Below are 25,178 nucleotides of genomic sequence, written 5' to 3'. Positions count from 1 at the left end.
TGTTTTATTTAAGTTACTTCATGAAACTGTAACTACCTGGGCGGTGTCCATTTTTGGATTGCCATCAATTTTCTTGATTGCTCTATGTAGTATATGGGCTGCCCCTTGCAAGTCCGTCACAAAGGAAATGAGTTTCTGAAACGGATTAAGAAAATAGATTTTAGGATTCAGACTTAAAACAAAGCCAATGCAATAGATTGGGGGGGATTTATGCTTTGGAATAGCAATGACAACAGCTATGCAAACAAGCCCAAGCTCGCCCACTTTCCCAAGAAGATCCTTGTTGACTAATCCTGCAACAACAGGAAATTTGAATTATTATGTGGATTATAATTAATGGACATGTAGGGGTTGATTTAAAACATTTTCGTAGTCTGAAATTTCTAAGTGGAAATTAAAAAAACTTAAGAGGCCTTTTTAAACCTCAACTACACTGCAAGTTTTACATTTCCTGGATTGCAGGAAAGTTCTCCTGCAACAGGTTGATCGAAATAAGATCCTACATCTGTCAACAACGATGTAAAAGGAATTTGATGACACTTGTATATCCGATTTACTAGAAATCTACTACAAATCTTGACCATACAAATGATTTAAAGAGGCCATGACATATGTTGAAACCATTTATAAATATTATACTGCACCTGATGAGACTGCAGCCAATCAGTGTGGCTGTAGGGGAAGGTCCCGCCCAAGTCAGAGGTCAGCTGTTGTCCCTCCACCAGCTTGTGCAGGGCCTTCAGAGAAGTCACCATGTCCATCTGATTGACAGGAGGCATGTGGGGAGCGGTCAGTCATATTACAGAGTGAGGGCCCGTGTGGACATGTCTCAATAGTCCAGATTGCAGGCTTTGAAAATGAGGAAAGGACGTATCCCTCCTATTGCTTTCAGATTAGTGTATATGAAGGAGAGGAGACAAGGAGAGGACCCCCCCCCCCCCCCTTTAGACAAATCCATGGTGTCTTGCAAAACAGAATTATGTGTGTGTGTGCTTGCACATGTGTGTATGTATGCCCTCTGACCTGTAGTCCAGGGTGTCTTTCAGGGCGAGGGCTTGCTTCTTTATCTACTAGCATCAGCACAATGCGGACTGCATGCAGGGCTTGTTCCTATGGAGACGACCATTAAGGAAACATGTCAGGACAAGACATCATTGCAGATCATCACAATGTATGCAATATGAATATAGGGTCCATTGAAAAATGTTTGCATCGCTTGTTCTTTAGTACAGACGGGTTGGTTGTTTAGGGTAAGCTTTTAATTATATTTGTGACCGGTTTTTTACATTGGATAAAAGTAGAGACTCAGAGCTAGAAAATGGTATATCATACACTACAGTTGAGGAACAATGGGAAAGTTATTTTGCTTTGAAAGTTAATAAACTTGTAAACTTACGTTTGAGAAAATAGCCTTTGAATGTTTAGGTACTACAACTGGAGAGACCTTCTTTGTCACACCCATTCAGCATTGTTCACACCCTCTTAAGCTTTAGCCCCACCCATCTCTTTAAGAGTTGATCCGAGCATTCTGTGCTAACAACAGCAGTCAAGCACCCCTGTAAAAACCTATATTAAACACAGATTCAAAATAGCTATTGATGACAAGTATGTATTTTGTGGTTATGACCCAGAGACTCTTGACCATTTACGTTTGTAAATTCATTAGTTATTCTACACTCTGGCACACTCAGACGAGAGTCTTTTGTTAAGACACATTTTTTTGAAGCTGCGTTAGAGAGGATTACCTAGACATACAGACCAGCTCAAATAGACAGAAGCATGCTATATGGCAGACCGATCCAAACTCATCTCTTGGCATGTCCGGCCCACTCATTATCTCAGCCAATCATGGGTAGCGGGAAGGTTTCTGACTTTTTCTGTGGCAAAACCAACTACGCTCTTAATTTAACAATTGTATTTGTATTTTCAGATGGCATACAAGTTTGTTATTAAGGCACATGAAAGTTCATATGTTCCAGAAGGCATTTCTGCCCAAAAAAACGCATTTTGATTTAAAAGAAAAGTTTACGTTCAAACGGCTCTCCTGTGAAGTAGTGACCCGCGACATACGCCTAGTTTCCTGAAACGGGTCACAACGGCTGACATCCTACAGTCAAATTTTTTACCAGTAGAGTAGCTATCTAGCTATATAAACCACACCCCTTTGCAACCAATAATTCTCTGATGTTGTTCACAAGGCGGTACTTATTTAAATTAGGTAAGCGAATATCATGTAGCCTTTGGTGTATTAAAATGAGAGTTAACCTTGTCTTCTTTAAAATGAATCCAAGTGTTTGGCATGGGGGAAGGGACCAGTAACTTTATGGTCAAAATGTATCAATGTAGAAGCAACTGTCATTTTTCATACTTTGGTCGTCATACTTTAATCTGGTTCTCTTCAAATATCATACAATTTCATGAAAAACATGACTGTTCATGACCTTTAACACCGAGAAACTAGATACCTCATGGTATGACACCCCACTATCAACTCTTTATCGCAGAATCTCGATCGGCAGATGGATTATAGTTTGACAGTTGACTCTTAATGTGAAGGAATAACTCTTATTTTCCTAACCTGAACCATCAGTAGGGCTTTGTAGAAGAAGGAGGGAGGAGGTTTCTTCCTGGCATCGATCACCACTGTCATTCCCAGGTCCCGCACCTCTTTTCTAGGAAAATACAGGGAAGTGAGTTTGAGCATGTTAGAAAGTTGTTCACACTATCTTGGCATTCTCTCACTTTACCTGATTGAGGTGTCATTTCCGTGGTTTTAGTGGTTTCACCTCTCCTCTCCCTCTGCCTGTGTCTCTGCCCCCCCCCCTCCCCTCAATTCAAAGGGTCTCTCGCTCAATTCAATTTAAGGGCTTTATTGGCATGGGAAACATATGTTTACATTGCCAAAGCAAGTGAAATAGATAATAAGCAATACAAAAATAACTGTTAACATTACACTTACAAAAGTTTCAAAAGAATAAAGAGATTTCAAATGTTATATTATGTATATATACAGTGTTGTAATGATTAGCAAATAGTTAAAGTGCAAAGGGGAAAATAAATCAACATAAATATAGGTTGTATTTATAATGGTGTTTGTTCTTCACTGGTTTCCCTTTTCTTGTGGCAACAGGTCACAAATATTGCTGCTGTGATTGCACAGTGGTATTTCACCCAATAGATATGGGAATTTATCAAAATTTGATTTATTTTCAAATTCTTTGTGGGTCTGTGTAATCTGAGGAAAATATGTCTCTCCTAATATGGTCATACATTTGGCAGGAGGTTATGAAGTGCAGCTCAGTTCCCACCTCATTTTGTGGGCAGTGTGCACATGGCCTGTCTTCTCTTGAGAGCCAGCTCTGCCTTCGGGGGCCTTTATCAATAGCAGGGCTATGCTCACTGAGCCTGTACATAGTCAAAGATTTCCTTAATTTTGGGTCAGTCACAGTGGTCAGGTATTCTGCCACCGTGTACTCTCTGTTTAGGGCCAAATAGCATTCTAGTTTGCTCTGTTTTTTTGGTACATTCTTTCTAACGTTTCAAGTAATTCTATTTTTGTTTTCTTATTATTTGGTTGGGTCTAATTGTGCTGCTGTCCTGGGGCATGTTTGTGTTTGTGAACAGAGACCCAGGACCAGCTGGCTTAGGGGGCAGGTTTAACTCCAGGTTTATTTCTCTGTAGCTGATGGCTTTGTTATGGAAGGTTTGGGAATTGCTTCCTTTTAGGTGGTTGTAGAATTGAACGTCTCTTTTCTGGATTTTGATAATTAGCTCTCACACACAGAAGGGGGTACCTCCACTCAAGCCCCCACCTTCCCCCTGTTCTTTAAAAGCATGCATACCAGACAGTTGGCAGTCATTGTGGTTTGTCAGGATTAGATGCATCATAAAGGGTTAAATGAGAGACACAAAGGCAACAACATTAAAGGGCCTATCTGTTTAACCAGGCAGCCGTCACCTTGAACTTCAAAGTGTGTCCTTTATTAAAGCTATGTAAACAGATTAGACTGTAAAATGTGTATTATGAGGACATTTGGCTTTTAAATAGTCCCAGCTCCGAGACCATGTCAGCTGGGGGTAAAGCTAGACGACTTAAAAAATGAAATAAAAACATGCACTACTAGCACCGACATTGCTGATAGCTTCTTTATTGACGAAAAATGTACTTACTACGACTGTGACATGTGGTTGTCTCACCTAGCTATAGTTGCTACCATGCTGTGTTGTCATGTGTTGCTGCCTTGCTATGTTGTTGTCTTAGGTCTCTCTTTAGGTAGTGTTGTTTTGTCTCTCTTGTCGTGATGTGTGTTTTGTCCTATATTTCTATGTTATTTTTTTATTTACTTGTTTATTTTATCCGAGCCCCCGTCCCCGCAGGAGGTCTTTTGCCTTTTGGTAGGCTGTCATTTTAAATAAGAATTTGTTCTTAACTGACTTGCCTAGTTAAATAAAGGTTAAAAATAAATTTTTAAAAGCTATCTTATTGTAAGATGAATGCACTGTAAGTCTCTCTGGATAAGAGCGTCTTATAAATGACAAAAATGTAAATGTAGAGTCCACAAACGATGTCAGGTCAGTGATTACTTCAAGGAAGGAAGGAAGGAAGTAAAGAAGGAAGGATGCATTAATAGAGTATTCAAATAGGGCCCAAGCACTAGGCATGTGTATGAGACATGTACAGTAATGTTTTACTGCCCCCCTTTGGTTAAAAAATATAACCAAAAATCCATGACTGGGATGTTTTGACAACTTGCACTAGAAAGTGCTGAGAGGGTCACTTAAATTATTTCCAAACAATGTAAAATACTCATTTCCATGTCATTCATTTCGTAGGTCATCTCACACAATGTGTTTTCAATGTCTAGTAAAAGGACACAAAACATGAATGACTGTATATTATAGTAAGGTAAGGGCAGACCAGACTAGTTGATCACCTACACCCTATACAAAATCACATACAGTAAACTCCCTTGAACTATCACCGAAGATGATTAGGGATTGATTGGTGTTACCTGGGGATGGAGTGGAGGTAGAGTAGCACTTTGCACACCTCATGGGCGGACAGCAGAGGAGATGTCCAGCCCTGCCTGTCCCCATGGACCTCCAGCACGGCCCTGCCCACCCTGTCTCTGCTCCCTGGAGGATGAGGAGACAAGAGCGGGTGTCATGGAGAGGTTAGATGGAGAAAAGTGTGGACCAGGGTCGTATTCATAAGGGCAGATCGTAGCAACAGCAACTGAAAACGAAAATGAGTGTTTGTTATTGGACAACACTGGATAACACTAAACGCAATGCAGAACAAACACTGTACCTGCCAGACTGACAATGCCCAGGTGAAGCAGGCCGCTGATGCTTCTGAAAATGGAGTGTTGGGTGGAGGGAGATGGAGGAGAACTGGATACGGGGGAGGGGGGTTGGATGGGGGGCGCTGAGGGCTTCGTTTTTGGGCTCTGGGGTTTGGTGTCAGGTCTGTTGGGGGGTGCAATAGCCCGCGTTTCAACTTTGCCAGGCTGGGGATCTTGTGGTGAAAAGAAATGACAGATCATATTAATTTCAATTTAACCAGGAAGATAGACACGGTTTGTGAAACACACAGGGTTGAAGAACAAAGCTCTACTGTAAAGTCTTCCTGGTCAAATTGTTTCGAGAAAAAAAAATCTGACATTGGACTTGCTCTCTCCTTGTAGCCAAACACTTTGAGGCTGTTAAGCCTGGCTTTGATTTCTAGCATTCTAACTTCTTCCAGAGCCAACAAAGGCTTGTCTGTGCTCCCTCTCCCTCACCAGTCCAATAGTCTCTGACTAACATGTCTCCAGACCTCTAAGTACCCTTGTGAGGGTGTAGGGAGGAAGTATGTAATAAGAAATGGGGACAGTGCACTGTCCTTCTTCCCTAGCTCACTGACAGTCCTCTGAGTGTCCTTGTTAGGGCCCTTGTGAGTGCTTAGGGAACAGGAACTGTTTCTCTCCATTAAAGGAATGTCATGTTTACTACCATAGCCAATGGACACTGGCCTAATGGTCCCTTCTCAGAGTACAGCCTTATAAGAGCTATTTCTGTCCTTCTCCCTTGGTATCTGGAATGAAGTGATTGCAGCCATTCTGCCAATGGGAACAGACCAGAGAGCAGGGGAGGGGGAATTGGAATCCCCCCCAGGAACATCATATTCACTCCGGACCCCTACATCATAGGGAGCCTCTTTATGGCATCCTCTGACATTTGACACAGTACACTCTCTTCAGTAAAAAGGGTCAATGTTGAGTTTAAATTAGTTGGTGTACACAGAGATGGTTTCAGTGTCCATTTGAAACATGCACTTTTTATGAAGCAAGACAGTATGCTGAATGTGGTACAACAATACAATAGCCTAAATGTTGCAATTCTGTGTGTCTGTGTGTATTTCGACCCTCGGCAAATACAAAACATTAATCTCATACAATTGCAGAGCAGTAAAAATCTACTGACACTGTATCTAGGATTCAATTCATTGCCAACTCAATGTAAGTATAGGCTCATTTAATTCTAAATCTGTTGTTATCCCAAACAACATCAACGTCCCTTTAAACATGTTATTAAACGGTTAGTTCTCACAGTGGTCACAGTTACGGCATTCATATGTTGAAGTCACTCAGCTGTCAGACGAAACTGCCAGTTGTTTCATCTGAAAACTGATAACTGAGGAAATTTCATCTGACAAATGAGAGATGTTCTAATATGGATGCTGTACATAGTCACTATTACCTTTCTTGGCAGACTGCTGCCTGTCCAGCTTGGGGGACATCGGGCCAAAGGCCGTGCCTTTTTTACATTGCACCACCTGGGAACTGGGGGGAATCATCTCTGGGCAGATGTCACTGTGGCTCCTGTAGTTCAGTTTATGGACCAGAGGACTTCCTCTGGCCTTCTCAGACACGGTGGACAGTGACCTGGGCTTGGTTTTGTGTTTACCAATGGTTTTCACCGCCTCTGGGTTCCAAATTGGTTTGGAGGTGTAGTCACACTCGAATGCATCAACCATGACCGGGTGAGAGATTGCCGGAGGTAACGCTACCTTTGAGTCAGGTCCCATTTGATGGGCCATGTGCTGTGTCTGAAGATAGGGTTCCCCTTGGCACAGTTTATGGATTATTTGAATTTCTTTAGTATTTTTTCCTGGTTTGTGAGTTATGGCAGGTTCGATGGATTTGTGTGGTATGTGATTTAGGTCCAATGGGGATTCCTTACCGAAGTGTCCATGTTGGTGTGGCTTGTGACCTACAATAGACTCCTTATAGTGGTTATAGCACTCCCCGGGGTCCTGACCCGGACCTCTGGCGTGACCCCTGAAGCCCATCTCCTCCCCTTCACAGGGGCCAGACTCCTCCAGAGCATCTAGCAGACCTACACTCCCCCTTTCAAAGGGAACTGGGTTGCGCAGAGCTGCCAGGTAGGAGTCCCTGTACCTGCATTTTAGTTCCTGCCCACTAGACCCCTGACCTAGCCTCCTCTGGCTGCATGGCATGCAAGGCTCTTCTGAAAATCTGAGGGTGCGCCCACAGGGGGTGCTGTTCATGAGCGGTACAGGGGGAGGGGGCCTGACTGGTTTGAACAAAGGGGGAGTAGAAGAGTTGGGAGTCTTACTGCATCCCGTAAGAGACTCTTTCTCCTTGGCGAACACTAAATCCACGTAGTCACCTTCGACCCCGCGGTAGTTCCGGCTGGTGTCCCAGGTGTTAGGCGACACCCAGCCTACAGGCTTGACTAGTGGTTTGGCACGCGGTTTGGGAATGGGTTTTTCATGGTCCCCCTTGATTAGTTTCGAAGTACCATCCATGAGTCTCAAAGACACAGAGATCCCATCCCTGGCAGGAAGGATCATGGTCTCTAGGGAAAGGGCGGAAGAAGTAGAGTCGGAAGAGGAGGGAATCTGCAACGGCATCGGCTCAAACGGAACGTCACGGATAACACTTGGTGTAGTGATGGTCTTGGGCTTGTCCAGAAACTCTGGAATGGCCACTTGTGCCCAGGGCACCTTCATCACTCCCTGGTCGGTGGAAAGCAGGCAGCGGGACAGCGGGGCGCCATGACGGCCGTCGTTCACCTCCCTCAGCCAGTCAAGGGTGAAGATGCACGGGTAAGAGGTCTCGGGGATGGGGGTCTCCTCCACCTCACGGCAGCCCTCCTCCAAGAGACTTTTGAGAACGATGCGGGCTGCCTGTTCTCCAAAGGGCTCCACCTGCAGGTAAAAGTCTCCGGGGCGCAGCAGAAGAGGGTTGAGCGAGGCCAGCTGGATCACGGTCCTGTCGCGGAGGCATAGGGGCCAGCCCTCACAACGGAAAAGCACATCCGAGTACGCAGCCTGGGGACAGGAAGGGAGAGGTTGGAGAGGGGGTAAGTTGCATGGATTTACGATTTCTTAGGTCAGTATTTTTTCGTCATTACTCCTGCGGTAGGACTGCACTTTTTTGTTCCAGCCCAGCACCAGCGAAACTCAACCAATTATCAACACCCTTGATTAGTTTAATCAGGTGTGTTAATGCTGGACTAGAAGAAAAAATATTAAATGATCCATCATTTAAATTTCCGGGGTGCCCACTAGGGGTGCACTTAAGCTATGTAACATGTGCCATGTGAGGAGACTAGAATCCAAAACAAATCAGGCTTATGTCTACTTTAAATTGCATTTGACAGACTGGAATGCAATGAGGGAAGGATAGATTCACCATTCATTTCACCTCAAATTCACCTTTATGTCAGTACACTACTGAGCTGTGGTTATGGAAAACTGATTCTGGCCTACACCAGACTGTTATTGAGCCTCCAATAAGACAAATGCCTGGTATTCTAGACTGTTTTCTTTTGTACAATAAAAACAATACAATATAATCCTTTGCTGAGCGATGTCAGCTCAGTTGCGTGTCTGTCTAGCAACCACAGAAAATAATAGAATTCGGGATTGATGAAGCATAAAGAACAGCTTGGATGTATCCCCTGATGGACAAGTAAACCTTTTGATGATCTCTTTTTGCTGAGGTACAGCTAGAACCTCAGTTGTAAACCTCTGCAGTTTTACTGTTACAGTCAAGTTGCTCGATCTATTCTCTCTCTCTGTGTGTGTGTGTGTCTGTCTGAGAGAGATAGAGAGGTGTGTGTGTGTTTTTGTGTGTCAATGTGTGTGTGAGTGAGTGTGTATATATGCATTTGGTTGTATGGGTATCTATGTACGTGCGTGTGTGTGTGTGTGTGTGTGTGTGTGTGTGTGTGTGTGTGTGTGTGTGTGTGTGTGTGTGTGTGTGTGTGTGTGTGTGTGTGTGTGTGTGTGTGTGTGTGTGTGTGTGTGCGTGTGTGTGTGTGTGTGTGTGTACTCACACAAGCCGCCTGCTGCACGATCTCCAGGAGGTGTTTGGACGGGATGAGAAAGTCCAGCAGGCAGTGCAGCGCATCACCGCGGTATCGCTCCTCGATGGTCCTGAACAGCTGACTGAGGACGGTGGGTGCTGTGGCCTCGAAGGGCGGGAACAGGGCCGACAGGGCACTCTGAATGGACGAGTCCAGGGATTCTGGATTCTAGTGAGGAGTGAGAGTGATAGAGGAATGTTTTAGTTTCAAGTCAACTTCCACATCAACAAGTTCAAACATCAAATTCATTTCATTTCACTTTCATATAAGATTGGAACGCATGACCAAAGAGTGAATAATAATGCAATTGTACCCTGACCCTTTTCATTGCAGCAATTGGAATGCAATGCAGGTATGTTTGCCAGAGTGCAAATCCCAAAATATGTGTGTGTGTGCCTGTGTGTCTGTGTGTGCGCGCGTATGTGTGTATGTGAATAGTTTCAGAGGTGAGTGTATATTTTGACCTCCACTAGTGTTGACTGCGCCGGTTTGTTTGAAAAAAGTCCACATAACCGTAGAAAGTCCAAAAAGATAGATAATCTGTAAACGTAAAGCCACAGGACAGATATCCTTCTTGGCTTTTACTCCTGCGCTGGGCCCTCTGGAATGCCTCAAAGCAATATCACTTTAGAGTCAGCAACCCAAAAATGTTGAACATTGAAGTAAACTGTATGGATATAATTTTAGGGGCATTGTAGCCTCTAGTTGTGTCTTCATATTCAGAATAATCATCAACATCCTCAAAACGTGATTGGAACGCTGCAAAGAAGGAACAATGCCCCAAAACCAAAACATTCCTCTAAAATGTAATAATTTCACTCTCTGACTTCATTTTTAGTTTCAGGGAAATTAAAAACAGACATTTTGGAAGATCAAGGTTTTTGTTTGAGTGGGGAACTAAACTAATCAGAAAGCCTTTGGCATGCTCTGGATATGCTTAGCTCTGTGTTTCATGTCCTTCCAAAATGCACCTAATTTAAGCTGGTACTCTTCAAGCAGGGGAAGAGTCGTGGTCTGAGTGAGAGAACAAAGAAATGTATGGTCTCCTTCACATCACAGGTCCCCATAGAAAAGAAGTTGTGTAAACTTTGTAAGTCGCTCTGGATAAGAGCGTCTGCTAAATGACTTAAATGTAAATGTAAATGTAAACGGACACCGTTGTGCACTAACATCAGGCATGAGGGTAGTTTTACTACATACAGTATATGCTATGCTACATATGTCTGTTTTAGATAGTCACGGCAATAAGAACTAGGCCACATTTATCCAGGGTTGCGCTCTGCGTACTGCTCCTTGGACCACCGGTGGAGAATAGTACAAGCAAAACACACAGAAGCAATCGGGGGAGTTTAAAAGGGATGTTGCACGCCAAAATCAAACTTTGTTAGACATTGTCCCACCTGAAAAAGTAGCATACTGTCAAGTAGTCCCGAATGTGGGGATGCTTTCCATTGTGTACAGCAGTGGTTCGCAACCAGGGGTACTAGGACCCCTGCGGGTACTTGGCCTATCCACAGACGGTACTTGAGAAGACTCATTTACCAGCATACTGGTAAAATGCACATGAGGGGGTACTTCAGGGGTACTCCAGGCAGAGCAACATTCAGTTGCAGTACAGTACATTAACTCAAAAAGTTTGGGAACCACTGGTGTACAGCATAGCCATGCACATTTAGATAGAAAAACACTTAAACATCGCTTGTCTATCACAAATGTTGAATAAAATTATCTTTGAACTTACTCTGACGATATACTGTGGAGTTCGTCCTTCAGCTGGTCGAAATTTGGGACAAAAGTATTATTAAACTGACTTCAAAATGTAGGTTTCGGTGTGTGGCAATCAAGATGTGTTTGTGCATAACCTAAGGCACGTGCACAAGACGGAAGTACATGCACCGAAGTCTTGCAGATGTTTACATGGTTTTGTGCATGTGCCAGGTGATCGACATTTCAACTCCAGCGCCAGTGCTCTAAAAACTAGGGTAAGTAATAATTTCTTTGGGTATTTTGCCTCAAAGGTCGACCAGCTGAATTTTATTCAACATTCTGACTTGTAAGGAAACTTACCAAGTTTTTGCAGTGCTTTGTTTCAGACTGTATACCAAGAATTGGTATTAACAGTCGTATTTATTAGTCAAATGTCAAGATAAATTCAGTTCCACAATGTTGAAAAACATCGGAAAAATGTTTGATTTTGGAGTGTAATGTCCCTTTAGGTTCTGTGACACTGATATGGACATACGCATTGATTTCTCTAACTCTACATATATACAGTGCCTTCAGAAAGTATTCACACCCCTTAACTTTATGCACATTTTGTTGTGTTACAGCCTGAACTTAAAATGTGATTTTTTGTGGGAATGACATTTGTTGTCACTGGCTTACACATGATATCACATAATGTCAAAGTGGAATTATGTTTAGAATTGTTTTATCCTCAAATGAATAAAAATGAAAAGCTGAAATATCTAGAGTCAATAAGTATTCAACCCCTTTCATATGGCAAGCCTAAATAAGTTCAGGAGTCCAAATTTGCTTAACAAGTCACAGAAGAAGCTGGATGGACTCACTCTGTGTGCAATAATAGTGTTTAACATGATTTTTGAATGACTAATTCATCCCTGTACCCAACAAATACAATTATCTGTAAGATTCGTTAGTTGAGCAGTGAATTTCAAACAGATTCAATCACGAAGACCAGGGTGGTTTTCCAATGCTTTGCAAAGAAAGGCACCTATTGGTAGATGGGTAAAAAAAAGAAAACCTGACATTGAATAAATATCCCTTTGAGCATGGTGAATGTATTAATTACACGTTGGATGGTGTATCAATACACCGTCACTATAAATATACAGGCATCCTTCCTAACTCAGTTGCTGGAGAGGAATGAAAACCTCTCAGGAGACCAATGGTAACTTTAAAACTGTTACAGAGTTTAATGGCTGTGATAGGAGAAAACGTAGGATGGATCAACAACATTGTAGTTACTCCACAATACTAACCTAATTAACAGAGTGAAAAGAACAAATCTTGTACAGAATAAAAATATTCCAAAACATTCATTCTGTTTGCGACAAGGCACTAAAGTAATACTGCAGAAAATGTGGCAAAGCATTAAACTTTTTGTCCTGAATACAAAGTGTTATGTTTGGGTCAAATCCAACACACTACACTACTGAGTATCACCCTACATATTTTAAAGCATAGTGGTGGCTGCATCATGTTATGGGTACGCTTGTAATCATTAAGGACCAGAGAGTTTTTCAGGATAAAAAAGAAACAAATGGAGCTAATCACAGGCAAAATCCTAGAGGAAAACCTGGTTCAGTCTGCTTTTCACCAGACACTGGGAGATGAACTCACCTTTCAGCAGGACAATAACCTAAAACACCAGGCCAAAGCTACATGATATCATTCTGCCAGGTAGGAATAGGCTACTTTGTAGCTAGTTAACAGTTAATAGAGAAGGTTTTTGTGAAAGCCTTTCCATCTGCCAGAAGACGGTTAGGCCTATCATTAGCATCGCTATATTGTTCCTGTTCCTTGTTTGAAACCTGGAAGATTTTCTTCATATTATGAGGCATGTCTCACCTTGCTTCAAAGTAGCCTATAGCCAAAATCGCACCATAGAAACGTGGAGGCAATTATTTTATAAAAACTTCCTCATTATGCATTCTCTTGTTCTATTGGTTTTCTTTCAACTTTCTTTCATTGTCTAGCAGCCAAAGTCACTATCCTAGTCATATTAGCAACCCATGATAGTTGTTGCATCTTTAGATCGCCCCTCTTTCTAAATTTCGAATGGATATTTCCATATCTGTCCATGAAACTGCTTGCATGTGTGTTGTGCATTTCAGAACAGTGTTTATCCGCAAACTGTTTTTTGGAACATGTGCGTGTAGCCTAATGCCTGTGTGCACATTGCTGCGCCTAAAATGGGAAGAAATAATAGTTTATCAACATTTTAAGCTAAACATTCTAATCTTTGCTACCAGCCTTATTAATTGATATGGCTACTTTGATACGCATCGTGGGGATTAAGAAGTGAGTATATGTAATGCCTACTGAAAAATAAGTGTGTATACCCTCCACTACACGGGTTGAATACATATCTAATCGAGATATAGTATATTAGTGTTTTATTTTTCATTCTTATTTTACAAATGTTAGAACTTTTCTTCCACTTTGACAGAGTATTTTGTGTAGATCGTTGACAGATGCTTGGAATATTGTTAAGCCTAATATTGTTAAGCCTTTAGAAGTCTAGACATATCCAAAAAGCCAAAGACTGATCATTTTGTTGAATATTGTGAAAGGAACACTCCTTCTCCAACCAAGGAAGAGGAGCAAACTGAAGAGAAGGATATTCATCTATTTAAATCAAATGAAATCACATTTTATTGGTCTCATACACATATTTAGCAGATGTTCTTGCAGGTGTAGCGAAATGCTTGCTATTGGAGAAATGCTTCTTCATTATCAAACATGTAACCCGTATCCTTTTTACAAATGGGCTTCCTATGGATTCAAGGACCAATCACAATATAGAATAACATGATGTGATTGGGGATGAGCTACATAAATCTGACTAATTGTTTTCAGACAGTTGGACACAATTGGTCAGATTTACGTAGCTCATTTACTATTTGGATTGCTATGGCTGCGTTTACACATGCAGCCCAATTCTGATCTGCTTTCCCACTAATTGGTTCTTTGACCAATAACATCAGATCTTTTCACATCAGATCTTTTTCAGAGCTGATCTGATTGATCAAAATACCAATTAGTGAAAAAAGTATTAGAATTGGGCTGCCTGTGTAAACGCAGCCTAATTGTTTGTTTTTGTGAGGATTCGTGAACATGCTACCTGAAAACAGTTATCTGGAAATTCCATGGATTTTCAAGACTGGATTCCTATTTCATCTGAATGCAGCTGAGCTTTAGGTCTGTAGGCCTGTCATGTGTATTTGACTTGAATATGCTATTGGCTTTGTCTAGGACTGAGAGAGAACTCGCATATTTTGCACAGTCAGTTGGCAGCTTTGGTCCACCTTTCATACTTGCCCAGTGTACTGTATATGTTGGATTTATAGGATATCTCAGCACAGAGATGCAGAAAAAGCATGCTAGCTCTCACAGTCGGTTCAAAGTTCCCCTCTGTGTTGATCTCCAATCCCGCAATGACTGTTTTTAGACTTGACCTGATTTAGCTCTCTGGCTTAGCCAAGGCCACTGGGAGGTCTAGGGTAAACAGGCCTCCAACATCTTCAAAGGCCTCACACTGGCTGAGGGAGAGATACGCTAACATATGCTATGCTAATATATGCCAGATGACTCAAAAGATATGCTAAATGCTAATGTATGATAACCTGCTAATGCACTTCCCTCATGAGCAAAACACACTGTGGATTATACGGCAGCATTTCTCAATCCATTCCTGCATGGTGCTCAAATGTTTTGTTGTAGCCTAGAACTAACACCTGTTTCAAATAATAATCGCCAAGCTCCTGATTAGTTGAATTAGGTTTGTTAGTGCTGGGCTCAAACAAAAATGAGTCTGTCCCTCAGGAATCATCTAAAAAACATTGTTCTACAGGATATAATCAAGGTTTTACTTTGACCATTATGTTAATGTAGGTCGAGGTATGGCTTTGCAGTTGTGCTCACATTATTAGTACATTACACCAACAGGACGTGGATAAAAAAATACAATAATAAAACTTATGGTTGTATTGAACCTCCATCGATAGTTACCTAATTACATTAAATCTTTGTGTCTGTTAGAAAGATTTCGTACTCGACTGAAAAGAATGCTTATTTCTGCTAATTGTGCACATCTGTCACAATACATCAGGAGTTGAAGAACAGAACTGCCTTTGAGGCCGGTCATCAGATGTTAATGTATAACAGCTGTGAATGAGTCATCATTCAAGAATGAGTTCTGACCTAGACTTAGCGCCATGTTCAATAAAAAAGTACTCTGAAGGTATACCAGACTGAGCCAGCACATTGTTCTATATTTGCTTCTAGACAGTCTATCCATTATTTGTCCCCTATGGGCTCAGGACAAAATTAAGCAAAAATTTAGACAAACAAGACACACGTGCGTTTAAAACAATTAGCAAATCGGTGTATCAGTACTCTCGCAAAGGCCTTCCCATTCAACCCTGCTGAGATCAATACTTTTTACCAGAAATAAAACTATAGACTGCGGCTTTAAACGTCCACTGCAGTTCCTGATTTGGCCTCGTTTTTAAGACTGCTCATTAAGAAATGCTAGCGGCCATGACTGAAGCCAAACGAGAGCTGTCTTGGGGGTGTAGTTTGATGTGGGTGTGTTATGTTTGCATATCATGCCCTGGTAGGTACTGTTGTTGGTCCCTCCTGGGTCACCGTAGCAACAACATAGCCACTCCCCCCCCCACTTCCTCGCACACTTCCTTAAAATAGTTAGAAATCATCTATGATAAAATCAAGAAATCTGTAAATAATTTAGACATTAGTAGCACAATTTTACATCCAGGTAAGGTGTTTGGTGTAGTATTTCTCAAGTTTAAAAAATGTGCATGTAAAACTAGTCTGCATGCAGTCTATTGAGTTGGGAAGTTGCTCAGGGCTGATTTCTGAGAACAATAACATGTTTACAACATCATCATCTGCAGCTGTCAAACTATTGTAAATAACGCACAAGCTACACGCTGTTTATCAGTGCCCAAAATCACTTGTTAGCTAGTTAAGTTCTGGTAACACTTTATTTATTTTAAGGGTCTGTAACAACCATTAATAAGGCATTTACAAACAGTATGCTCACCATTTATATTTGTAAATGTTAATAAGCTAGTTATTCAAAAATATTCAGAAATGTATTTTTCCTTAAATATCCTGTGTTGTGTGCTTATTATTTATTTGTATGTTATTTAACATTTATTTAACTAGGCAAGTCAGTTAAGATCAAATTCTTATTTACAATATTTATCTTATTTACAATGACGGCCAAACCCTAACCCGGACGACACTGGGCCAATTGTGCACCGCCCTATGGGACACCCACTCACGGCCGGTTGTGATACAGCCTGGAATCTAACCAGGGTCTGTAGTGACACCTCTAGCACTGAGATGCAGTTCCTTAGACCACTGCGCCACAAGGGTACCAGGTACTGCTGGAATGTCTACCAATGGCATGCACATCTTTTTGTGAGAAATTACACTGGACACTCAAAACAGTATTTATAAAGCATTAATAGCTCACACTTTAGATTAGGGGCTGCAAAATGACTACTATTGATAAGTAAATGGTTTATAGATGTGGGAGTAATGATTCATAAATGGTGAACACAGACTTTATAAAAACTGGCAATACTTTACTCGACACCAAGCGTCATAACACGTTATGACACAGTCATAACCATGTCACAATATGTCATAACAGCTGACATAACTTGTAATAACCTGTTATAATATGGTCATAACTGTCATGACACATATATTTAGACCTGTTGTGACATAAACTGCGTTATTCTATGGCTGTTAATGACACCTACTGTACATAGAGTGGAAAAACCCACAAAACCTACTACGGTAGTTATTTTATGGCTGGTTATGACACCTACATAAGTGTCAAAACCCACTAAACCAATCACACAAGGCAAAACATTCCATTACACCATAACCTACGTGTCAATGGTATGTTTATGTTATACATACAGTACCAGTGAAAATTTGGACTCACCAACTCATTTAAGAGTTTTTCTTTATTTTTAATATTTTCTACATTGTAGGATAATAGCGAAGACATCAAAACTATGAAATAACACATATGGAATCATATAGCAACAAAAAAGTGTTAAACAAATGAAAATATATTTTATATTTGAGATTCTTCAAAGTAGCCACCCTTTGCCTTGATGACAGCTTTGCACACTCTTGGCATTATCTCAACCAGCTTCATGAGGTAGTCACCTGGAATATGTTTCAATTAACAGGTGTGCCTTGTTAAAAGTTAATTTGTGGAATTTCTTTCCTTCTTAATGCGTTTGAGCCAATCAGTTGTATTGTGACAAGATAGGGGTGGTATACAGAAGATAGCCCTATTTGGTAAAAGACCAAGTCCATATTATGGCAAGAACAGCTTGAATAAGCAAAGAGAAACAACAGTCCATCATTGCTTTAAGACGTGAAGGTCAGTCAATCTGAAACACTTCAAGTGCAGTCACAACAACCATCAAGCGCTATGATGAAACTGGCTCTCATGAGGAAAGGAAGACCCAGAGTAACCTCTGCTGCAGATAATAAGTTCATTCGTGTTACCAGCCTCAGAAATTGCAGCTCAAATAAATGCTTCAAAGAGTTCAAGAAACACACATCTCATCGTCAACCGTTCAGAGGATACTGGGTGAATCAGGCCTTCATGGTCGAAATGCTGCAAAGAACCCACTACTAAAGGACACCAATAAGAAGAAGATACTTGCTTGGGCCAAGAAACACAAGCAATGGACATTAGACCTGTGGAAATCTGTCCTTTGGTCAAATTTGTCCTTGAGTCCAAATTTGAGATTTTTGGTTCCAACTGACGTGTCTTTGTGAGACGGAGAGTAGGTGAACGGATGATCTCCACATGTGTGGTTCCCACCATGAAGCATGGAGGAGGAGGTGTGATGGTGTGGGGGTGCTTTGCAGGTGACACTCTCTGTGATTTATTTAGAATTCAAGGCACACTTAACCAGCATGGCTACCGCAGCGTTCGGGCAGCAATATACCATCCCATCAGGTTTGCACTTAGTGGGACTATCATTTGTTTTTCAACAGGACAATGACACAAAACACCCCCAGGCTGTGTAAAGGCTATTTGACCAAGCAGGAGAGTGATGGAGTGCTGCATCAGATGACCTGGCCTCCACAATCACCTGACCTCAACCCAATTGAGATGTTTTGGGATGAGTTGGATCGCAGAGTGAAGGAAAAGCAGCAAACAGGGGCTCAGCATATGTGGGAACTCCTTCAAGACTGTTGGAAAAGCATTCCAGGTGAAGCTGGTTGAGAGAATGCCAAGAGTGTGCAAAGCTGTCATCAAGGCAAATGGGTGGCTACTTTGAAGAATCTCAAATATAAAATATATTTTGATTTGTTTATTGCTTTTTTGGTTACTTAATGTTAATGTTCCATATGTGTAATTTCATAGTTTTGATGATGTCTTCACTATTGTTTTACAATGTAGAAAATAGTACAAATAAGGAAAAAACCCTGGAATGAATCGGTGTGTCCAAACTTTTGACTGGTACTGTGTACAGTATATATACAGTTAAGTCGGAAGTTTACATACACTTAGGTTGGAGTCATTAAGTTATAAATGCAACATTCAACAATTTCTAAGATTTTACAGAGTTACAATTCATAAAAGGAAATCAGTCAATTGAAATAAATTCTTTAGGCACTAATCTATGGATTTCACATGACTGCGCAGGGTTGCAGCCATGGGTGGGCCTGTGAGGTCATAGGCCCACCCAATTGGCAGCCAGTCCCACCCACTGGGGAACCAGGCTTAGCCAAACCGATTTTGTTTTTCCCAAGAAAAGGGCTTTATTACAGACAGAAATACTCCTCAGCACCCCTCCTCAGACGAATATGATATGCCACACCTGTCAGGTGGATGAATTATCTTGGCAAAGAAGAAATGCTCACTTATAGGGATGTATACAAATTTGTGCACATAATTTGAGAAATAAGATATTTGTGTGTACAGATCATTTCTGGAATTTTTTATTTCAGCTCAAGGAACTAACACTTTACATGGTGCGTTTATATTTTTGCACACACTGATGTCAGACATGAACTTACCCCAATGCTCTGTTGCCAATGACTGGTATGAATGCAGGAGCAGATTTCAGGAGCAGGACAAGACACCCTCTTTTTGACTGATGACTGACATAAGGGAATGTACGTGATAGGCCTATCTGGCTTATATGATTATGATGGTCATAGTGTTTCTTTAACAGCATAATAAAGTGTATTTTCTTAGTCTAAGTGACACAGGATGGTCATAATGCTTCTTGACCGTGTCATAAAGTGTATTTTCTAAAAGTCATTTAAAATATGATTAAATAAATACATGCACTACTGTTCAAAAGTTTGGGGTCACTATGAAATTTCCTAGTTTTTGAAAGAAAATCTTCATTTTTGTCCATTAAAAAATAACATCAAATTGATCAGAAATACAGTGTAGACATTGTAATGTTGTAAATAAATATAGTAGCGGGAAACAGCAGATTTTTCATGAAATATCTACATAGGCGTACAGAGGCCCATTATCAGCAACCATCACTCCTGTGTTCCAATGGCACGTTGTGTTAGCTCATCCAAGTTTATCATTTTAATAGGCTAATTGATCATTAGAAAACCCTTTTGCAATTACGTTAGTACAGCTGAAAACTGTTGTTAAAGAAGCAATAAAACTGGTCTTCTTTAGACTAGTTGAGTATCTGGAGAAGCAGCATTTGTGGGTTCGATTACAGGTTCAAAATGGCCAGAAACAAAGTACTTTCTTCTGAAACTTGTCAGACTATTCTTGTTCTGAGAAATTAAGGCTATTCCAAGAAACTGAAGATCTCGTACAACGCTGTGTACTACTCCCTTCACAGAACAGCGCAAACTGTCTCTAACCAGAATAGAAAGACGAGTGGGAGGCCCCGTTGCACAACCGAGCAAGAGGACAAATACATTAGAGTGTCTAGTTTGAGAAACAGACGCCTCACAAGTCCTCAACTGGCAGCTTCATTAAATAGTACCCGCAAAACACCAGTCTCAACGTTAACAGTGAAGAGGCGACTCCGGGATGCTGGTCTTCTAGGCAGAGTTGCAAAGAAAAAGCCATATCTCAGACTGACGAATAAAAAATATATATATTAAGATGGGCAAAAGAACACAGACACTGGACAGAGGAACTGTGCCTAGAAGGCCAGAATCCCGGAGTCGCCTCTTCACTGTTGACGTTGAGACTAGTGACCATATTATGAGATGTGATGACAAGTTATGTCAGCTGTTATGACATATTATGACATGGTTATGACCGTGTCATAATGTGTTATGACACTGGGTGTCTAGTAATATGTTACCTAAATACCTTATAAATGGTTTATTACGGACCTATAAAATAATATTACATAAGTTCCAACTCTGTGTTGTCAATGAATGAAGCTAGCTAGTAGTAGCTAGCAGGCACATTGACCGCCACATCCAGGCTGTATCACATCTGGCCGTGATTGGGAGTCCCATAGGGCGGCGCACAATTGGCTCAGCGTCGTCCGGGTTTGGCCACGGTAGGCCGTCATTGTTAATAAGAATTTATTCTTAACTGACTTGCCTAGTTAAATAAAGCTAAAAATGAAATATAACCTTAAATGGCTACCTCTTTTCATTAACTTCACACCTGGCTAAAATGACCAAATCCTGACAAGGTACATTTTCAATCCAGACAGGCTGAACTCATTGGACATTTTGCCTCTCACCCTGACTCATTCCACCTCATGGGTGGCTTGGCTGGTGATATATTCTGGTGAGTGGGACCCCGTTGAGCTACAGTAAACATAGCTCCGCAGCTGGATCCAGTTCAGAATGCCTCTTTAAGCCAAGTAAAGTGAGTGGCGGAAGGAAGTCTGGTGTTATGAGTTCTTTTGTATCCCATTACACTTGACCAACTGCCAGCATGACATGCCAAACAGGCTGGGGCTGTGCACAGTTCAGCATGACTTCTTCCCAGGGAAAACACTGTCTTTGATGGCAGATGGGTCCGGTATTTGCATAAAGGAGCCGTGTCTCAGATGGGGCTCTGATAGCAGCCCCTTTGGCCTCTGACTACATGCTAAGCATTGGCCAGGCTCATAGCAACCTGTCAGCCCTCTTAATCAAATATCTGATGATTTGTGATTAAATGAAATGTGATGGTATAAACAACTCAGCAACAAAAACAGATTATGAAAAATAGGAAACCCGTTTGAAAATCCTTTTGACCACAACGACCCCCATACCGTAGTGTAGGGGAAAGGTGAGGATTAATTAGTTTGTTGCATTGTTTTCAGTATTATTGATGCTACTGCTTTGTATTTCAGCGCTTTCTCTCACTAAAATTACTTCTGGCTTATAACAATTTGGTTAACTCCCATTTACACCTTTGCACTATCATTGCCCCACATCCTTGTGACAACACATAACAGCTCTACAGTATATTTCTGTATCTAGCTCTATTTCCATATATAAAAAACTAAAATGAATAGGGTTAGGGACCCAGAGCCAGAGCAAAATATTTAATCAAACTTGAATCCACAAGCATTATAATGGAGGATGTATCTCAATAGGAGGTATTAGCCTCCTCTTCTCGGCTCCTTTACCTGTACTGATATTACTGAGCTGGTGTAAGCAAATTCTTGTTGGGCATCTACCACATTACTTTCACCTATCTAATGCTTTCAGACCAGTGCAAACAAAGGAGAGGAGACAGGGAGAGGAAAGCACATTACACTATTGGGATTCCCCCTAGTCCACACAGACAGTAGACTACTTCTGAATCCAGCTGACAGCACATTCCAGTACCGCCTACCCTGCCGCCCACTCAAGTAAGTCCTGCTGTGTGTGTGTGTGTGTGTGTGTGTGTGTGTGTGTGTGTGTGTGTGTGTGTGTGTGTGTGTGTGTGTGTGTGTGTGTGTGTGTGTGTGTGTGTGTGTGTGTGTGTGTGTGTGTGTGTGTGTGTGTGTGTGTGTGTGAGACATCCTGGGGTTTTCCATCTGGCATCTATTGTCCTGTGTATCCAGAGGTTTAACCCTATTCAACGCACTCTTGAAGCCTTTCAATCAAAGGTCATTGTTTGACATGGATTGTCTGTTCTCTGCTGTGGCATCTGTCGTGATGGGTGGGTCTTTGTCCTGTCTATCAGAGGGATGTCCCCTGGGTATTTCACTGAGGTAAGCACTGAAGAGTTAAGCTGTGTTTCAATACCCATACTAACTGCACTAACCGTAGTATTTGTGATGTGAATTGAGTATATAGTATGCTTATTGGTCATAGTATGGAAATGGTTAGTATGCCAAAAGTTCCCGGATGTCATACTAAGTTCGCCAAAATACTAAGTATACATGCAGTGGACACTATTTCTGTTCTTTTAGGGCCCACAATGCAATTCTTCAGAAAATGGGCGTGGCTTCATAACTTTGCAGATTTTAAGAAAATGGCAACCGAAGTTGTACGAGAGCGGATACAAATTCATTGCTTTAACTAATTATGACAAATGTTTCAGAAAATGTTGAGCAATGTAATAAAGTAATGACTTTTCAAATAAGTTATGTTACACGTTATGTTGGCTGACAATTTGTTAGCTATGCTATCCTTACGAACCGCATAGCATTACAACAGTATGTACTTTACCGGTATGTTAGCTAACTTTAGTTACCTAATTTTAGTTGGCTACTAATACATCTAACTTGCCAGGCAGTATATTAACTATCTGATATCTAACTAACTACCCAACTTTTTTACTTGATTATTCACATCATTCTTAGCTAAGTGGTATAGTCGTTGTGCGTATCAAGGAACATTGTTAATTCTGTCAATCTACTCCGATTTCAGAGCACTCTCGCGCAGAATAACTAATGAATTTACGAACACTCGACAACACCCGTTGAATATGGCCGGTGTCAGTAAACGTTGGGGAAAAAAGCATAATTAAATTGTTGCCAGCAGCACAGTTACAGTCACCAATGCTCTGGATAACATGAAAACAGCCTAACGAGCTCTGCTAGGGGAGAGTAAAATGGTCAGAGTGAGGTGTTCTCTCATTTGTGTCTGGAAGTAGCTAGCCAATGTTAGCCAGTTAGCTTGGGAGGCTTGATTGCCATTGAATGCTCGGATCAACCCTACTCCTCGGCCAGAGCGTCCAGTATGCGCACTGAACGCACCGAGAGCGAAACGCTCTGAATTTAGACCGGACAATCGGATAACGCTCTGAATTTAGACCGGACAATCGGACAACGCTCTGAATTTATGAAGGCCCAGAGCACACTCTGGCACTACAGATTGAATTTACGAACACATCTGAAATCATAAAATGTTTAGCTAGTCATTTGTTATGCTAACAAGCTAGCAAGAGGTTGCAAAGCAACAGCATCAACTTCCGATAGACAGGCGAAGCTCTGGTACGCTCAACTGAAATGATGTAGTAGGGATGCACCGATATGACCAATATGATCCAATATTTTCCTTGCCCAAAAAAAAACAATACTGATACCGATAACCGATATTTAAATTTTTTGCCACCTTTAAAGCGTTCTAGTAAAATAGTAAATAGTTAAATAGTTGAAAGACACACACACTGACCAAGTTATTTTGTTGGCATTTAAGTATGTCCCAATTTCCAGTAAAACATAATCAAAACCTATTTTTTTCACTTACTTGCTGCGATATTTCGTTGTTCATTTGTTCAGTCTCAACCAGGATTTCATCATACATGTCAAGCATTGTCAGTTGAGCTTATTTCTCGAGACAGTTGTTCGAATGGAGCTAGGAGTGTTCATGTTTCCAAGTTTGAAACATGTTCTCAAATGCCATTGAAAAGGCAGCAGCCGTATAAGAACCAGCACATTCTTGAGCATGCAATACAGCTTTCATCAGTAGGAAATCCTCATCGACCCACTGTGCTGTCAGACTCAGCATGCTCATGGGGCTGACGTCGCTGGTCCAAATGTCAGTCATGAAGCTAATATCAGTGACGCCCATTAGCAAGTAGCTAATGGATATGCATTTCAACAATACTGTGCAACTCCAGGTGGGGCAACATCTGAAAAATAGCACCTACTTAGTGTGTACCGGGGCTCAAGGTGCTCGACCAGTCGGCGAAAGCCAACATCATCCACGACAGAGAACGGTTGATTGTCAAGGGCAATGAATTCCATTATCTTGGCGCTAATGGATTTTGCTTTTGAGTTGTCTCGCTGAAATTTTTACTCTTTCAAATGAATGCTCGACTTGTTGACTGCTCGATACACACAGCAGACATTGTGGGCTAGGTTAGTAATGCTGTGTTGTACGTGTAGCGCTATATTTTTCGTGGTGTCATTACGTCATTTACCTATGTTATATAGGTATGCACGTCAGCTTTGACATCCAGTTTGCACATCGGTGTTAAACTAGAAATCGGGCCGATGCCGATGTTGGCATTTTTAGCTAATATTGTCCAATTCCGATATGCTTACAGATATATTGTGCATATAGTATGTAGTATATACTCATTAAGTATGTACAGTAGTATACAGTATGTTAGTATGGGTATTCGAACACAGCTCATATTATAGTCCTCTCTCTCTCTCTCTCTACCTACCCCCACTCTCTCTACCTACCCCCTCTCTCTCTCTACCTACCCCTCTCTCTCTCTCTCTACCTACCCCCTCTCTCTCTACCTACCCCCTCTCTCTCTACCTACCCCCTCTCTCTCTACCTACCCCCTCTCTCTCTCTCTACCTACCCCCCCTCTCTCTCTCTACCTACCCCCTCTCTCTCTCTACCTACCCCCTCTCTTTCTCTCTACCTACCCACTCTCTCTCTCTCTCTCTCTCTACCTACCCCTGTCTCTCTCTCTACCTACCCCTCTCTCTCTCTCTCTACCTACCCCCTCTCTCTCTACCTACCCTCTATCTCTCTCTCTCTCTACCTACCCCCCCTCTCTCTCTCTACCTACCCCCTCTCTCTCTCTACCTAACCCCCTCACTCGACCTACTCTTTCTCTCTCTCTCTCTACCTACCACTTCTCTCTCTCTCTACCT

At 41.5% G+C, this 25,178-nt stretch overlaps 1 protein-coding gene across 2 annotated transcripts in view; it reads right to left on the bottom strand.

Annotated features, from left to right (window-relative positions):
* Nucleotides 1–25,178, bottom strand: part of LOC139536247 (pleckstrin homology domain-containing family G member 4B-like) — a 156,697-nt gene that overhangs the window by 38,747 nt on the left and 92,772 nt on the right. For both annotated transcript variants that reach the window (XM_071336605.1, XM_071336604.1), the window contains exons 2-9: nt 9,349–9,546; nt 6,742–8,338; nt 5,312–5,518; nt 5,013–5,136; nt 2,579–2,672; nt 1,024–1,110; nt 645–761; nt 37–135 (exon numbers count right to left, since the gene is read on the bottom strand). In XM_071336605.1, the coding sequence (XP_071192706.1) occupies nt 37–135; nt 645–761; nt 1,024–1,110; nt 2,579–2,672; nt 5,013–5,136; nt 5,312–5,518; nt 6,742–8,017 (2,004 nt within the window). In that variant the 5' untranslated portion in view covers nt 8,018–8,338; nt 9,349–9,546. The remainder of the gene's footprint in view (nt 1–36; nt 136–644; nt 762–1,023; nt 1,111–2,578; nt 2,673–5,012; nt 5,137–5,311; nt 5,519–6,741; nt 8,339–9,348; nt 9,547–25,178) is intronic.

Source organism: Salvelinus alpinus, chromosome 12 (assembly GCF_045679555.1).
Source record: "Salvelinus alpinus chromosome 12, SLU_Salpinus.1, whole genome shotgun sequence".
Taxonomy (NCBI): domain Eukaryota; kingdom Metazoa; phylum Chordata; class Actinopteri; order Salmoniformes; family Salmonidae; genus Salvelinus; species Salvelinus alpinus.
This window is presented reverse-complemented; position numbering and strand designations above follow the sequence as displayed.